This window comes from Pelmatolapia mariae, linkage group LG16_19 (genome assembly GCF_036321145.2).
Source record: "Pelmatolapia mariae isolate MD_Pm_ZW linkage group LG16_19, Pm_UMD_F_2, whole genome shotgun sequence".
Taxonomy (NCBI): domain Eukaryota; kingdom Metazoa; phylum Chordata; class Actinopteri; order Cichliformes; family Cichlidae; genus Pelmatolapia; species Pelmatolapia mariae.
Genome location: NC_086241.1, coordinates 67,251,248 through 67,268,004, shown reverse-complemented (window position 1 = coordinate 67,268,004; position 16,757 = coordinate 67,251,248). Strand labels below are relative to the sequence as shown.

General features: G+C 43.8%; 2 protein-coding genes across 3 annotated transcripts in view; both read left to right on the top strand.

Moving 5' to 3' along the window:
* The first annotated feature begins 304 nt into the window (after positions 1–304).
* mocs3 (molybdenum cofactor synthesis 3) lies at positions 305–6,580 on the top strand. Its single transcript, XM_063498469.1, has 13 exons — positions 305–490; positions 1,642–1,774; positions 1,847–1,939; positions 2,267–2,387; positions 3,521–3,595; positions 3,772–3,889; positions 3,967–4,075; positions 4,159–4,221; positions 4,659–4,822; positions 5,001–5,048; positions 5,599–5,695; positions 5,799–5,906; positions 6,285–6,580. The coding sequence occupies exons 1-13, from the start codon at positions 398–400 to the stop codon at positions 6,440–6,442; spliced, it is 1,380 nt and encodes a 459-aa protein (XP_063354539.1). The 5' UTR covers positions 305–397; the 3' UTR covers positions 6,443–6,580.
* A 492-nt stretch (positions 6,581–7,072) lies between these two features.
* The window catches only part of prkd3 (protein kinase D3), a 36,373-nt gene continuing 26,688 nt past the window's right edge, over positions 7,073–16,757 (top strand). Inside the window, exons 1-2 of one of the 2 annotated variants that reach the window (XM_063498895.1) lie at positions 7,073–7,356; positions 8,005–8,648. In XM_063498895.1, the coding sequence (XP_063354965.1) occupies positions 8,361–8,648 (288 nt within the window). In that variant the 5' untranslated portion in view covers positions 7,073–7,356; positions 8,005–8,360. The remainder of the gene's footprint in view (positions 7,357–8,004; positions 8,649–16,757) is intronic. The other variant, XM_063498894.1, reaches the window with a different exon arrangement.

Below are 16,757 nucleotides of genomic sequence, written 5' to 3'. Positions count from 1 at the left end.
GCACTGCATTAACAGATCCTTAGGATCCCCCCCCCCCCCCCCCCCCAATAGGTTTCTATTTACTTTAATTAAATAAATGCATAATTTTTCACCTATAATGTTTTTAAGAATAAGCCCTGGCAAAAATAAATAAACACAAAAATATTTGACGAATTTTCCCGTTTAAATTATATTAGTATTATTATTTCTTAATCTAATTAAATTTTTCTATTATTTAGCTACTTTTTGATATTTGTTTTTTCCTGACCGGCGCTCCAGACGTCATCTACCACGTGGTGTCTTCACCACGTGACCAACCCGGAAGCCTGCACCGTGTGTTTGGCATGTCAACATGTCTGAGAGGAGTCTCCTGCTTTAGTGCTTCATTTTTCTAACCGTGGGGTTTTTTCTTTGCACCATGGCGCAGGAGGTGTGCGGCCTGAAGGCGCAGCTGCGGGAGAAAGAGGAGGAGATCGCAGCTCTGAAGAACAAACTGGCGCAACTGGAAAAGGTGCGAAAGTGAATTCACGTCTGTGTATCGGTGTGTTTCATGTGCCTGATTTCTTGTGAGGCATTAACGGTGCAGTTATAACGTGAGCATAATCGGAGCTTAGTTTAGTGACGATATCGGGGAAGGACGTTACGTTACTCCAACACCTCAGAGTAACGTTACGTTACTCCAACACCTCAGAGTTTATCCGGCTATCACAAGGTGTCGGCACAGCAACCAGCTGCATAATTAATATTAAATGCATAATTGATACAAGAGTTCATATTCACCTAATCCTTACAATCTCAGAGTTTAAGATGAAAAGTTTGCATTAATTCTTATAAAATAAGATTCCCCATTGTAAGCGTCTAATTATTATATTATTACCTGACGTTTTTAAACCTTATTTTAAATAAAAAAAAAAATCCCTAATATATTCATATATGTGAGCCTACAATTAGTTTTCTCCATCTAACCATGTTTATTGATCGTTTATCTTATCTTCTAAATATGTCACCCATTTGTGCTTTACTTTAGCCTGCTGGTTATTAATTATTATCTCTTTCTAACATGTAATCTTTGACCTTTGCTGGGTGATCAAACCTTTTTCTTTCCTTCTGTTTTCACATATTTTGAGTTAATACAATTCAATCCAAAATCATCCATTTTTAAAGAACATTTTCTGTTCGCCCAGATGATCCAAAGTTTGGACATGATTTCTTTGACATTCCAGCTTCATAAATCAAATACTTTCCTGGATTTTTTAAAGACTCATCCAACTCACTTTCTGACCTTTTTTCATAGACTGAAATCTCTTTGAACATGAATAGCTTGAAAGCTGTCATGAAGAAGCGTGAAATGTTCAAACGAACCAGGATCTGTAATTTAGTATAAATGCATAAAACATGTCTGAGTACTGGCTATTTAACATAAGGGAAAATCAAAGTAAAAATTCAATGAGAGTGGTCACATGGTGCAGCTCTAATCTGAGTGCAGCGATACATTCGTACTTCAGACTTTTATGGCAACAAATTGAGTTTATCGAAAAACACAAAATACTTCAAATATCAAAACCTTAAAAAACACATCTGGATTGATTTTAGAGGGAAACTGTTGAAGACTTTGGTGACACATGAATAAAAACTATGCAAATGTATTTGGTGTGACATCAGAGCCGAGCTGCATCAGTGGAGCTACATCAGAGAGTGACGCCCCTAACTCCGCTCACAGGCAAAGCGGCTCTCAGCAACGAGGACATCATGCGGTACAGTCGACAGCTCCTCCTGCCCGAGCTTGGTGTGCAAGGTACGGATGGCTGCAGATTACACTCGTCTGATGTTCAGAGCATTGTACCAAGTGAGGACTGATTATCTGCAGGTCAGCTGAATCTGTCCAAGACATCCGTGCTGATTGTGGGCTGTGGAGGACTGGGCTGCCCCCTGGCGCAGTATCTTGCAGCAGCAGGTGTTGGTAGGTACGCTTGTTGATTAGAGGACATCACGACCAAAGTAATCAGCTCATTAAAAGTGGCATTTACTTAAAATAATGTTGAGCCATAAAAAGTTAATTTTTGGTGAATAAAATGATTAAAGCTGAAGAGACAAGAAAACGTACGGTATAACATTTAAGATTTAACATGTAGTGAATTTAAATAAGAGTGAGAGTTATACTACCTGTTTCCTCAGGTGGGGTGTCAGGCAAACTTTGGATGCATAATTTAAAAGTTTGTACCTTATGAGTATACTCATTGGTATCAGTGTTTGATGAGTTTTAAAGCCTTTCTGATTGCCTCCCCAGGTCGCCTCGGCCTGCTAGACTACGATGAAGTGGAGCTGAGTAACCTGCACAGACAGGTGCTTCATGGGGAGGAGAACCAGGGCCAGGCCAAGGCGCTCTCTGCTGCCAGTGCAGTTCAGAGGTACAGAGTTGGTACTGTTTTATTGCTACAATCAAGTGTCTGCATGTGAACAACTGCCAATATCTATGCAAGAAACCAGAGACTGGGTATTTCTTTGTTTAGTCCTGGTCACTTTAAGGAAGCCTTGGCTGCATGCAGGTAAGCATGAAGGACTAAAACATAGTGCAGTGGCCAAAATGCAATCACAAAACCACCGTCCTTCATCCCAGCACAGTTTAAACTCTTATTTTCTATTTAGTTTCTACATTCAACAACAGTAACGACATCTTACTTTGACATTTGCTGTCCGCCCTGCAGGCTCAGTCTGACACGATAGGCGACGGGTTCCCAGATTGCTCTCTGTGTACGCTGCGTATGCAAATGTTTAGAGAATACCAAAATCATCTAGAACTTCAAATATGAAAGATTTTTTGAGTATACTGTTACTAATCTGTCTAAAAATGCCCTCTCCCCCGAATAAGAAACAGAGACCTTTCTATTTGGATATTATTATTAGATGTTCAGTAACTGTGATAATTAGTGTATTTTATGCTTTGTGCAAACATTGGGCTGCGTTATAATGCACACCGGCGCTTTCCAGTCTCACCACAGGTTATATTTGGTTTTGTATTTCACCCCAGTCTACAAATATTTTGTAAACATGTTATTTTAGAGACAGCTGTTTTTTGTGCCTTTTTGCCACACAGTAGGCCTTCTGTGGTTTCGCGCACACGTCTTTAACCTACGGCCACACGAGGGCGTCAGTTCGCTGACTAGCAAAGAACTGAAACATCAGTTTAATGCTGTGCAGCACTTGTTCCCCAGTTTTATTAAGCCTTGTTGTTAATAATTGCTCTTTAATGATCGTTTCTTGCATGCACGATGCAAATGACGTGTGACTGTAATCTTTGTCAGAGTGTTTTTCCTCTGCGTTGGAAGTCGAGATGGCAAAGATTAGGAGGGAGAAGGAAGGAAGCACGAGCAGGTTCCGACAGGTCTGCTGCCACAGTCGGGACTCACATGTTGCTTTTTTGTTGCTTTCTTGGCTCTCGTGCTGCTGCAGGACAGTTAAGGTGTTTGTATTAAATGTGCTGTTTATGCAGGACACAGACTTTTTAGGAAATTACTTGCTGAATGTGCATCTATCTCTGCAGGTTAAATTCCACTGTGGAGTGCATTCCCTACCATCTGCAGCTCTCGCCGGAAAACGCCTTACAGCTTATTCAACAGTATCCTCTATTGCACAGACCTCTGCTTGTAAAATCATGAATATGTCACATAACTGCTATCTGCCAAGTCTCATTCTGTGATTACTTATCAGCGCACATGAAGAGAAATTCAGAAGAAGCTGTAAGTAATGTGTGTCTGATAAACCGCGAGGACGCCTTGACTTCACTGACCTCATATATGACATTGTGGCTGATTGCTCAGACAACGTCCCCACTCGTTATCTGGTGAACGACGCCTGCGTGCTCAGCGGCAAACCTCTCGTGTCAGCGAGCGCCTTACGGATGGAAGGGCAGGTAAGGTAGAAGGCAGACCCCCGTTTTCCTCATCGGTGCAGTGGGTACAGTTTGCGGTATCTTTTGTGTGTCTGCAGTTGACGGTGTATAACTACCGTGGAGGCCCCTGCTACAGATGTCTGTATCCAGTGCCTCCACCTCCAGAGACGGTGACCAACTGCTCTGATGGAGGAGTGTTAGGAGTGGGTGAGTCTTGTTCCCTCGCCTTCACAGAGGCCACAGTCGGTGTAAATGATCGTTCTTTATAATATTTCCCGCTTGTATTGAAGTTCCAGGGATAATGGGCTGCTTCCAAGCTTTGGAAGTCCTCAAGATTGCCTCTGGACAGGGCTGTATCCTTTTTTTCTTCACCTTCTTGTTATATATAGTTTAGTTATTATGCTTCTTTGCATCTGAGCTTTTTTGCTTAGTCACCAGATTGATTAACAATGAGCTGCTGAATGATAAGGAGGGGAAGGGAGATTTTTGTCTGCGTTCTCTGAGTTGAATATTTATTTGCCATTGTCGTGTTCTCCTGCTGGTACTGAGAGTCACGGGAGAGAATAGACGTGCCCCGTCCTGCCTTCTGTATTGCATTGTTGTACTGATGCTAACGCCTCCCGTGATGTGTCAGCCGGGAAAATGTTGCACCATATTCCCAGCAAAATCCCCGAATGTTGCTATGGCTTTTAATGTACCAGTGGGAGACGTGCCAGACTCTGAACCTCTGAATCGAGCGACACGGTGCTTCTCAGAAGTAAGTAGCCTTTCCCTTGACCGGGCGTGCCAGCTTCCTGCGGCCAGCAGCTGGTGATGTTTGACGCCCAAGATGCCAGGTTCAGGTCGATCAGGCTGCGGCCGAAGCAGGCCGGCTGTGCAGTATGTGGAGAAAACCCCAGCGTGACCCGGCTGGTGGACTATGAGGCTTTCTGTGGATCTGCTGCCACAGACAAGGTTGGTCATAAGAGAAACTCACGGGGTTCCTCATTTTCTGCGGTCACGCCCATTTACAGAGGAATGTTGGCTTTTGAAGGTTTCAAACGTGTTTCTTAAATCAACTTGATTTACATTAAAATGACATTTTTAAAAGTGCAAATAATTATCCCTAATTCTCGGAAAATTCTCTTTTCAGTGCCGCAAACTAAACCTGCTGTCCAAAGAGCAGAGGATCACAGTGCAGGTGGGGATTATATAGTGCAGAGCGCTCGGTCATTGCGTGACTCCCTGTATTTAGTGCTGTTTATTATATGATTACTCACAATTTTCTCAGTTTTCATGCGCATTCATAAACTGATTACATCTCGGTGCTGACCCAGCCCCAAATGGGAAATGACTTAAAATGTGCCTGTAAATTTTCTATGGGAAAGAATAACACGTTCTCTTTGGCACCGAGCGCAGGAGTGTGGATTGCATCTGTTTATGTTTCTGCAGAACTGGTGCTTTGAAACCCACTGAGTCATTTAGCACAGAGATGGGGATCATGATTGATTGGGGTGCAGCTGAGATTGTGCAAGGGGCTGCGGTTAGAAACAGTTTTGCTTCCTGTGAATTAAGGAAAAACAGTTAAAACGTTCATATTACTCTACAATTACGAGTCCAGGCACGTGAGTAATTTTGGTTTCCCTGCTTACGTAGAAATCCACGCCTTTCCCCAAAAAGTGAAGCCACACCTCTGTAATTGTAGCAGCTGGTAGTTTAAGTGTATTAAGGGCTGTTTTATGTGATTCCAGGATTATAAATCGATAATGGACAGTGAAGAGCCCCATCTCCTGTTGGATGTACGCCCTCTGGTGGAGGTGGATATATGCCACTTACCCTCCTCTCTCAGTATCCTTTAAGACACAAATCGTTCTGGCTGCACCATAATCGTGTATTTTCTCTTCGTGCGAGCCTCGTGTCTGTGTGGCTGTTCGCCTTACATTGCTGCCAGATATTCCACTCTCAAGTCTGGAGGAGAGGAAGAGGGAACATCTCCAGTTACTCCGGGAGGGAATCAGCCAGCTGAAGCACCAGATGGCAGGTGACTGCCAGCCGCCAGGTAACACAGCAAAAACACCATTTAGGGTGTGTTGTTTGAAATGAACGGGCACGTACAGTCACTTGTGCATATTCAGAGGCCACTGTGTAGTCTCACACTGCTGGGCCAGAGGCTTATTTTGGACAGCTAGAAACAGGTTGTAATGGGGTTGCTATGTGAGGCCTTTTCCAAAACAAGTACGGTCAGCCTGTGCAGCTGGCCCGCTTTACAGAAATTAACATTCAAAACATTATTTTGGTGACGTTCTTTAATCAGTGAGATAAATTTAGCCTGGACTTTACTCTGTCTGGATTTTAAATATTCACCTGTTTGTACCTGATGTGTTTCAACCAATCAAACGTAATGAGTTCACCAGTCTCTCTTGACTTCTCTCCCCAGTTTACGTGATCTGCAAGCAGGGTAACGATTCTCAGAAGGCTGTGCAGATTCTGGAGAAGATGAGTGGATCAGAAGTGGACCGTGTCACCGTAAAAGACATCTGTGGGGGCCTCACGGCTTGGGCAAGGGGAATAGACCGGACGTTTCCGCAGTATTAATGCATTTATTATGTTTTTACTGTTAATAAAGGCTGCTTTCTGTTTGTTTCTCTGCTGTTCTTGGCTTTCTTTAAACTGAGCATCCTGATTAGAGAGAGGCTGTTTGTAATGTTCTCAAATGAAAAATCTCACAACGCAGTGGAATTGTTGGACAATTTCCTGAAAGTTGTTCTGTAATATTCCGAGTATTAGTTAGATAACATATTAGCCTCATTGTAAAATTAGGCCTGTCTTCCAAAACAAGCCCTTCAAAGTTAATCTATTCATAGACAACGTCCCCTTTATCTTAAGACGAGCACACTTGAGCTAATAAACCTCGACTTGTATGAACTCCTTCAGTGTCCCCTTGCGACTCTTGCTTCCTACTTGGGAGAGCCATTTATTACAATTCGATCCGGGTCATGTGGAGTAAAGTTTTTTTTCTTTTTTTTCTTTTGGCATGACCAAGTTGAAATAACGGAAAAGAAAAGGCACATGCGCACTGGTTCGAGCTCGAGCGGAGGCGCCATTGCTTCACATGGTGTGTAGTTCAAGTTTTCCTCCCCACACATGGAAAGTCAGTTATGCGGACATAATAAAAAGACTCCAAGCCCCAGCGACGGTCGCTGCTCTTTTTCTCGTCGAGCAGGGGGAGTAGTCACAGCTGGAAGGATAATAAGATGCGCATGAATTTACAATCTGGAATAAAAGATAAGAGAAAATTAATGCACGGAGCGGCTCGTCTCAGCGAGACTCACTGCAAAACTAAAGTTAGTATGTGTGAGCTGTGGGCTGTGTCGGAGTGCTTTCTGTGTGACTTGTAACAAAGTGCAGAAGAATAAAGTTCCGACTGCGCGTTCCTCACTTGATGGAGTTGAAAAGTTTCTTCAGCCCTCTCACAATGGATCGAAAAGCGCCCTGCGCCCAGAGCGAAGGTAAAGTATCCTGTAAGAAACGTTTAACTCGACGTTTGGCTTTAACCCGACTGTACCGGGAGAGAGCGTTCAGCGGCCAGGCTCAGAAAGCGCAGATTCGGGGCTTGTATAACTTGTTTTGCTGGCATTCTCGGCTCGGGTTGTGTTCTGCCAGCGAGCCAATCGAAAGTGGGAGGGGAGCAGATGTTCAGAAGCCTCGGTTCCAGATGTTTATGGGGTTTGAATCCGTACAAACACACAAGTGATACCCTTTATCGACGTTTGCGCGTCTTGTGGCCTGCAGTTTTGGCGTTTTACGCGCTCGCGTACAATCGCCTACTTGCAACTTTCTCACAGTTAGCACAAGTCGAGAAATGTAGCGAGAAAATTTAAAATAATTGAATTTATAGACAAGCCCCAAACTTTGGGGGCGTGCTTTGCTCCGAACCTTGCAGATAATAATAAATGATTTTATATTTGATTTTGATTTGTGACAAACGTAAAATGAAACGTCCTCTTAGTGAATCCAGCTCAGCGTCTTTACACTGTAAGAACAGCAGCTGATTCATTCATACACCCTGAATGCTTTTCACAACTGTTTTCAGATATGAGAATGCTTCTCGTTAAAAAGTAGTGTGTGTGTGTGTGTCTGCGTGTGTGTGGTGACAGGCTTCCTGTGGTCAGAATGGATTACTGACTTCACTAAGGAGAAGGAACAAAACTCCAGGATATGAAGTGTGTTGCTGTGATTTCACTGCAGAGGCCTGCGTATTGTTCAGACACTTTTCCTCCATCACCTGTCAGTTTGGTGACAGTGCTCGGGCCGTTTGCGCTCCAGCGGGTGGATAGGCTGTTAGTTTGAAAAGGACAGTATCATTTTGATAATAAACTGACTGTTACTGATGAAGACCAAAGATTCCCCCTATCAGGAGTTCATCCACAGAAACCCAGCTGTGCTTTTTTCTGCCAGCCCTCACTGATTCCTCCACTGTTCAGACGTTTACGTTGCAACTGGAAGAAACCCAATGTCTGCCTCCTCTCCCCCATCCTTACCTCGAGCCTTCCTCCACTCTGTCCATCTGCACCACCCGTCCTTGCCATCCACCCCGTTGTCCAGCCCGTCTGGACCCATCTACACACGGCTGTCCAACGGCAGTCACAGCGCCCCCAGCCCCACCAACTCCCGCAGCTCTTTCCATGGGGTGTCCTTCCTGCTGCAGATCGGACTGACCAGAGAGACGGTGAACCTGGAGGCCAGTGACCTGTCGCTGTCTGCTGTGAAGGACCTGGTGTGCTCCATAGTGGATCAGAAGGTAGGGATGTCTTCATACTTCCCCTTTATTATAGTTAACAGTCTATTTTCTGTCATAAAGGATGTGCTTCGCCATCATTGTTTTCTTTAATCTCTTCTGAAATGAAGTGTATTACTCAAAAACAAGCTCGCTATCTGCAGTGAGCTTGTTTTTCACAGTGCAGCCGTAATATCAGAGGCTCAAGAGGACCAACGTGATGAAGCACCAGCATGTGTTTTCCCATCTCCTACCATATTCATCTGTTTTGTTTTTGTTTTCCAAAGCAGACATCTGCGCCATGTGGCTCCCAATGAGTCAAACACCGCAGAAGCATGCACACAACAGCATCGATGCTCCTCCAGTTACGGTCTACTAGCGCCTGTTATTTATGCTGCTGTGTAATGTCACTGGACACGATGCAAGTGCAAGAACAAACACATATGCACGCACATATATGAAGTGGTTTTGTGCCTGCTGTGTATCTCGAAGCATTTTTTTCAGATGGTATTGGTGAAGGAGTTCAGCCTCAGCAGAAGAACCAACTTTAAGCACAAGTATAGGTTGCATCTTTCAACAAGCCATCGCTGTGGCGTATTTACCTCGCCTTACTTTCTGTGTTCTTGTTGTTTTTTGTGGTGAAACTGGTCAGAAATTTATAGTCATACTGCATGTGCGTGTGTGGGCTCTTTTTATAATGTGTGAAGTAAGAATGAGGGTTAAACATTTTAATTTCCTTCATCTGAAACAACCTCATATTATAAGCACAGCAAAGCCGCAGTACCCCAGATGTTATGGCCGTCATATGAAGTGGTTTTCTTGTCCATAATCATATAATAATTACAAAAAGGACAAAAATAGTATTTGGTATAAATTGGAAAGTTAAACACTGTATTTGCACAGTGAAAAAAATCGTAGTTCCTATCTATCTGCTAAATATGTGGTGTTTCTAACCATTTATAGGTGCTCTTATAGGTGCTGTACTTCACAGTTGTGAGGGATTAATAGTATGCAAAGCCTATTGGAATAATGAAATGGCTTCTGTGTGCATGCACATGTTTAACCTCTTGCAAATAATGATGATTACTGCATTTGTGTGTGTAATTATCATTGAGTGCATAAAAAGAGAGGGTGATTAAACAAAGCACTTTCATCAGCCACTAGAATCTGAACATTTATGTAGGTCAGAGCTGCGCTGGTCTTTGAAGTCATGATAATTACAATTAAAAAGGAAAAAAAAAGGAATTAGGAGCAAATTTGTGTTGAACAAATGGGAGACGGTGCGGGAGCTGTGTGTGCCGAGCCCGCGTCCTTTGCTTCGTGTTGTCCAAGTTGACATTCCAGAGGAGCAGGGTAATGTTGTTGTTCTTTACGAGGTCTGCTGATTCTCACTAGCTAGCTGGTTATGAACAGTTCTGGTTCACAGAGCAGAAAATCTCATCGCTGCACAAATTTGCATGGATCTCGTAACATATTGGGGTAGAATGTGCAACAGGAAAAGGTGAGGAAACACGATGCTTTAGAAACACCCCTTAAAGAAAATCAGTGCAGCGCCTGCATTTTGAGTTGAGATCCAACCGAGATAAGGTCCGGCTTTGTCTCTGTATCACATGCGTTCATTCAAAGATGGCGGGCAGTCTGATAAGATGTGCCAGGTGATTATAAAACTTATGGCCAGCAGTCATGCGAGTCTACAATAGCCTATAAACATCTGACCACGCTGTATATCTTTTCATCATAATATACTGTACATCACCACCACAGAACACATCCAGCCTGTTCATCCACATTAGTGTGCAGTGCTTCTATTAAACACTGCCAGAAGCAGTGCACTGCTTCAACTATTTCATGAAATCCAGCCATATGGCTTTGATATCAGTGGAAAATATGACTGTAGGCCTTGTGTGCTTTCAGTCCATCCCTGCCTTCTTTTCTAGAATATGCATGACAGCGGTGAGCGTTACAGAGTCCGCTCATCCCGGCCAACTTTCCCAGCTGAGGATCTCTGACCTTAGCCGGTCTAGCCGTTGACAGCAGTCCCAGGATGTCTCCAGTCAGCAGAACTTCAGGTGTCTGTCAGCGCGGCCGAGGCAGGAAAAAGCGTTCGACTTTATGTTGTAATATCTGCGCGGAGATGGAGTTTGGATGGAAGCGTATTCCCCCTCTGTGGTGCCGTTTCCTCCGCTGAGAGCTGGCCTGCTTCACCAAGTGACTCACCGCTCAGCCATGCAACAAACAGGGATGCTTATCCCAACTCAGATCTGTGCAGTTCAGTGTCAGCCTTTCTGCTGTGTCAGCTGTTGTGAGCTTTCAGTGTAGAATCTGCTTGCTTACAAACCACAGCGGATATCGCACTGACGTCTTGTTAGTCGATACATTTGTATTCGAACGGCTGCACAGTCTGTCCACCTTTGTGCTGATCACCCAGGTCTGGCCGCTGTGCCAGCAGGGCGGGACGGCAGCTTGGATCCACTTTTCTTTCTCAGCGGTGTCCTTGAGCTCTTTTGTTTAGATAGCATAAAGAAGTCGATGCCCTCCCTACTGTCTGCTGTCTGAGCCAGGGTTTTTTTTCCCTTTAGACAGCCAGCTCCTATCTCCCACTGACCGGCTTGATTAGTAAACCAGGACTTAATGAGTCCCACTAACAGAATATCTTTTGAATTATTGCTGTTATTTCAGGTTGTTGTGAAGGTTTTATGTGATCTGCCTCTTTAGACACACATATTGTCTCTAATCGGTACGTTATGTGCTTTAATATTTGAGATAGAAAAATGTTTGCAGCGCATCACTCTGCACAAACACTCTTCTGCTGCAGTTGCTCTAGGAGGGTATCGTGAAATCTGCAGTCACATTCCTTTGGTATCTTCTTAAAGCTTGTGATCATAGCTTAAGGATGAAAAGCTTGTTTTCTGATCAGCAGAGTGCTTTACTTTGCTATAGTTTTCCTTTTGAGCTCACTCTTATCTTGAATATACTGTATTTCTAGTCCAGCTGTGGTTGAACGGTTGTCAGATTTCCAGCTGTTTGCATGCGCTGAATCATGCCTCAAAGGTTAATATTTAGTAAACTATCCCTATAGTATTGAATGAGTCTCTCTGTTTCACATGGGGTCGTGCAACCTTTTATAATAGCTGTGCATTGTATAGTTTTTCTACGGCTCATTCTTCTTCCTGCTAAACACCCGACCAACCACATGACTTGGCTTCATCTACAGAATAGATTTTCTTTCTGTTCTCTGTGTTGATGTGAAGTTGATTTTGATAGTAGCGGTTTGGCTCGTAATTACCAACTTATAGTGGTTAGGTCAACCTTATTCTGGCGCACCCTGACGCTGATAAGTTCAGTCTCTTAGAGCAGCTTTTGTGGTCACTGCTCTTGCAATCTGCTGAATGCTTAAAAGTGTAACTTTTTTATTGTCACCACTTGGCACAAGAGCATCAACCCTAAGCCAGGCTCCTTGAAGACTGTGAGAAAGGAGGAGGGGAGCCAGCCGTAGGGTGGAGGCGACCAACCCCTGTCAGGGTACGAAGAAACCCAGATCTAACCCCGCAATGGCTCCCTGATCACAGCCTTGTTTCACCAGCCGGGTCCCGACTCCTCTGGTTTTGGGGGTTTGATGAATGGCGTGAGATAAACATCCAAAGCGTCCACTTGTTGAATGCTTCCTGTTTGGTGTCGCCCAAGTCCTCTCTAGCAGCCAGCAAAGGGAGCAGCGGCGGGACAAAAGTTCACGACTCCCAGTTAGCCAGCTGGTCAGCCTGGTGAGCCAGTCAGCTACAGAGCATTCTTCTTTGCCCAGGCATTTTTGGAGGATGATGTGATGTTCCTGGGTATGGGTGGGATTCGAATGTTATGAAACTCAGACGCGTGAGGCTAAATTCTTGCTGTGGTCGGAGGGAATATTTGACAAGTTGTAAGGAGCGCTGTAATGCCGATTTCACGGTTAACACAGATTAGTTTTCATTCCTGTTCAACTGTATTTACTGCAACAATAGAATTTTCTGATGAATGTTGGCAGCAACACGTTTGATATGTTTGAATTTACTTGGCATCAGTTAAAAGTTTCTCTATCAAAGGCGACGATAAAGTTTAGCAGGAGGAAGGAAATTTGATTTTATTTGGCACTGGAGATGGAAAGAGAGCATGTTAGCTTTATGAATACTTTAATTTAGCCCTTAGGATGTTGATGCATTTTCACTACAGCTGAAAATGCAATGAAAGGCAGTGGCCTCAGCCGCAGGTTCCCCCATTGGTTTTGTCAGCACTGTAACTCCCAGTCTCTGGTTCAGAGCTCTGCAGCTGCCTCTGTAATTAGCCAGACAAAGACCTTTTTGAGTCAGAAATGGGCTGTGTTGGACAACACACAGGAAAAAAGCAAAGTATTATAAAAACAGAAGGGTTTGGATCGCTCTAAACCTTTGAGTAATATCACTTACATGATGCAAGGTAACAGCTGGCAGAGAAAACAAGATCAGCTCAGAATTCTCCTCCAAGATTAATTAGACTGAGTTGCAACAGTGCAGAAGATTTTTGTTGGTCTGCATTCGTACGTGTACGGGATAGCGAGGCCTGGGAATGGACCCATTTTAATACCCGTGGGCTCCGCGAGATATAGAATCTGTCCTGTGCTGAGCGCACAGGAGGGCCCTGTAGGAAGCACGGGCACGCTATAAAAATGCTGTGCAGCAAAAGCTTTTGAATAATGACTAAAACTGCTGTCAGCAAACTGAGCTGGAGCTTTACAAACAATAAACTGAGCTGTTGAACGTAACATGAAGTACTCTTGACAGTGACAAAACACTGAACAGGTTCAAGCCTTGCACTTCCTGTCAGCACTGCCCAGATCTACAAACAGCTGTCTATGTAGCTCCCCCTGTTAATACTGAACTTGTTCTTTGACTGCCATTAATAATTAAGACATTTTTTAAATAAATCATGCTTTGATAATTGTTTTTTTGGTCATTTTTGTTTTAAAAACACCTTTTCCAAAGGAGCTGTTTTTTTTCTTGACCAAAAAATATATATTTGTGCCTTACGGTGAAAGTGAAACAGATGATTACGTGTAAATTGGTGTGTCACCTTTTGCAGTTCAAACCTTTTAGCACCTGTGACAGTCGACTGAGTATGTTATTTAGAACTTTTTTGAACATGCCATGCTTTTAGAGCCCAGCTGATGCAGCATTTTTGATTTGTTGATTTCAAAATCCGATATACCGACCAGTAGTTTTTTTCTTTCAGACAGATGGAACATAAACATGTTTTTCACTTAACTCATTTACACTCGAATCAGCTGCTTTGGAGTGTTTCAAACACGTGTGTTGCTAACAGAGAAGTTATGGTGTGCCTCTGAGTGACTCGAGTCACACTGATCGATCACCAAATAGCTAACGTTGGCTGATGACACTGAAACAGAATCACCATAAAGCGCTACCAGTGTTTGTGCATATGACTTTTACTGAAGCGTACCCAGCTAACAGATCAATGAAAAAGACTATAAGGCACATGTGAAAACATTTTAAATTAAGCTCGGCATTTTTTTATTTAAAAAAAACACAACGTTGGTTATTTCTATATTCACATTCACATAACTGGTGGAAAAAGATGCTGAAAATGGGTAAAGAGCTGCATGTGGCTGACCCCTGTGACCCCGGCCTAGCTGCAGTACAAACCATGCCCAGTGAACTTTACTGCAGGTCTGGTGACAACAGCAGCAGGTCAGCGGTCCCCAACCCCGGGCCACGGTCCGGTACCACTCCGTGAGTCGTTTGGTACCGGGCCACGAGAGTTGAGGCACGGGTGTGAAATTTATGGTTTTCCAGCGTTTTTATCAGTTTTTAACGTTAACTCTGATTCCCTGGGTCTTTTCCCATGTTATGAATAAATCTTTTTTTTGGTACTGGTTTTATTTTGTTGAATTTTTCCGCGACACCTTAAATGCCGGTCCGTGAAAATATCTTGGACATAAACCGGTCCGTTGTGCAAAAAAGGTTGGGGACTGCTGGTTTAGACAGAAGCTACAAAACGATCGTATTAATCTGCAGTTTTTACTTCCTTGTTTGTTACATATTTAAAAACTTTCAAATTAAAAGAAAAAAACACTTTCTTTCTGTATCTTTCTGTCTTCGATACATTTAGGATTACAGCTACAGTAATAAAGTACAAATGTAAGACCTATTTATTTTATTTGCTTGTATCACTAACTCATAAATACCCCTTCTGGAAGAAAAGTATTGATAGAAAGGCACAGGAGACATAAACAGGTTATAAGGGGAAGGAAATAAGAGGTGAAAACAGCATCAAAGAAGTGCACAGATGGAAAATGGAGGCTGCAGTTCACATCGACCAGCGCTAACCGAAACACATGGGAAATAAATCACCACCGTCTCCCTCGCTGCTTTTCTTCGACGCTATACGGCCACATGTAAATGTTCCTATGAAGCTAGCTGACATGTTTCACCCCAGAGGACGTCTCGACATCACACGTGTGATCTGCATGGGGCCAGACGTTCCCTGGAAAGCAAATTGAGCTTCTTCTCAAGGAAAAACGAGTCTCTCCAGTGTAAAGCAAACTTTTGGCTTTTAGCCTTTCCCCCAACATTTTGGTGTTCGTTTGAAGGCACGCTAACGTATTCCAAAGCCATAGAGCCAGCTAAATGGATATCAGGATGGGATTGCCGAAGAAAAAAAGTCTTCCATGTACAAATCAAAAGCCAACGTGCACAAGGAATCTATCAATTTCCCCAGTCTTGGAGTAATTTGTGGAAAAGGGAGAGAGAGAAGAAAAAGGAAAAAAAATATCTCTGAAGTTAAGTGAGCTAAGTAATTTCTACCATCTGCAGTGCACATTTCTACCGCCTTGCTCTCCTTTAAATGTAAAGTGGCAAGGCAGAGCACGGGGCCTGGCCGCAAAAGTCAGTGAATGACAGAGTGGAGAAGCGTGGTCCTCTCTGGGGAGAGGGGGCAGGGGAGGCTGGGACAGCCCTTGGCAGTCCCTGCATGGGGTGCAGAGGGGGTTGTGGGCACTGCGTGGCTGATGTCCTGTGCCAAAACCATCAGTAGAAGCCACTTCTGCCACCAATCATAGCTTCACCTTGGGTTGTCTGTGCTTCTTGGTTGCTCAAATGTCCTTCATCGTACTTTAGCCAGTGGTGGGAGATAACGTGGCATCGCTCCAAGCCCCGCTAATACGGACTCAAAGAGCTCCATCGCAATTATATTAATGTGGCATGCAGGAACACCGCAGAGCTATTTAATGCTCGCACATGCTGGTGACTTTGTCTTTGCAAAGCCAACCACATTAAGTGATTTAGGAGCACTTCCCGAGAGATTCCTCGAGTTTCCATTCATAAATTTGTTACCGTGGCATAACGGATGTCTTACTTCACCTATTCATGTATTCATTAACAGGCCTTCCTCTGTTGACCAGCTTCTAACTTGACTGCACTTGCTGACAATGTCAGCATACTTAAAGGACTTCAAGCATGACAAATGCTGAAGAGAAACAGTTAAAGCCGGTGTAGTGACAAGGACTCTGCGCTACACCACATTTGTCTGCTTGACGTAGTTAACCACTAATGTCACTTCTCTGACTCGAGGAGCTCGTAAACTGAAAATGCACAAAGTTGCTTGTTTGTGACCTTAGCAGTTAACATGCAGAACCGTGTGCATGTCACTGACTGACACGCATGGTGTGGTCTGACAGTGGCCGTACAGTCGTATCACTTTGGCATTATTATCGATCCCTGCAGCACGAGCACGTCAGAGAGTGTCTCGTTCTCTGCTGTTTTCTCAGCGCTCTTTGCCTTTCCTGTCTCAGTGCAGAGAGTGATCTGTCAAACTGATAGGAAGGTGGCAGAGGAAGTGAAATTACAAGTTGATACAACAAGAATACAACAACAAGCTCTCCGACTTACAAATGGAAAACGTCTCAAGAAATGCACATCTATGAAAAAGCAGCACCCCAGGCAAAAGGGAAAGAAAAGTTTGGTTTGTTTGAACATTTCTGAATGCAAGGGGAGCAGTCAGCCACTTAATTTGGGCTCCTTTTGTCACTCTGTCTCGTTCTTCAGCCGTGCTTGCTGGTTAGTTCCCCTCAGAGCCGCTCCCTGTTTCCATATTCTCTCTGCTCCTGCT

What these genes read in the sequence shown, in the direction of transcription:
- mocs3 (XM_063498469.1), top strand. Translation starts at nt 398, where the DNA reads ATGGCGCAGGAGGTGTGCGGCCTGAAGGCGCAGCTGCGGGAGAAAGAG. An exon ending in AACTGGCGCAACTGGAAAAG is followed by an intron (nt 491 to 1,641) that starts GTGCGAAAGTGA and finishes GTGTGACATCAG; the next exon opens with AGCCGAGCTGCATCAGTGGA. An exon ending in GCCTTACAGCTTATTCAACA is followed by an intron (nt 3,596 to 3,771) that starts GTATCCTCTATT and finishes CACTGACCTCAT; the next exon opens with ATATGACATTGTGGCTGATT.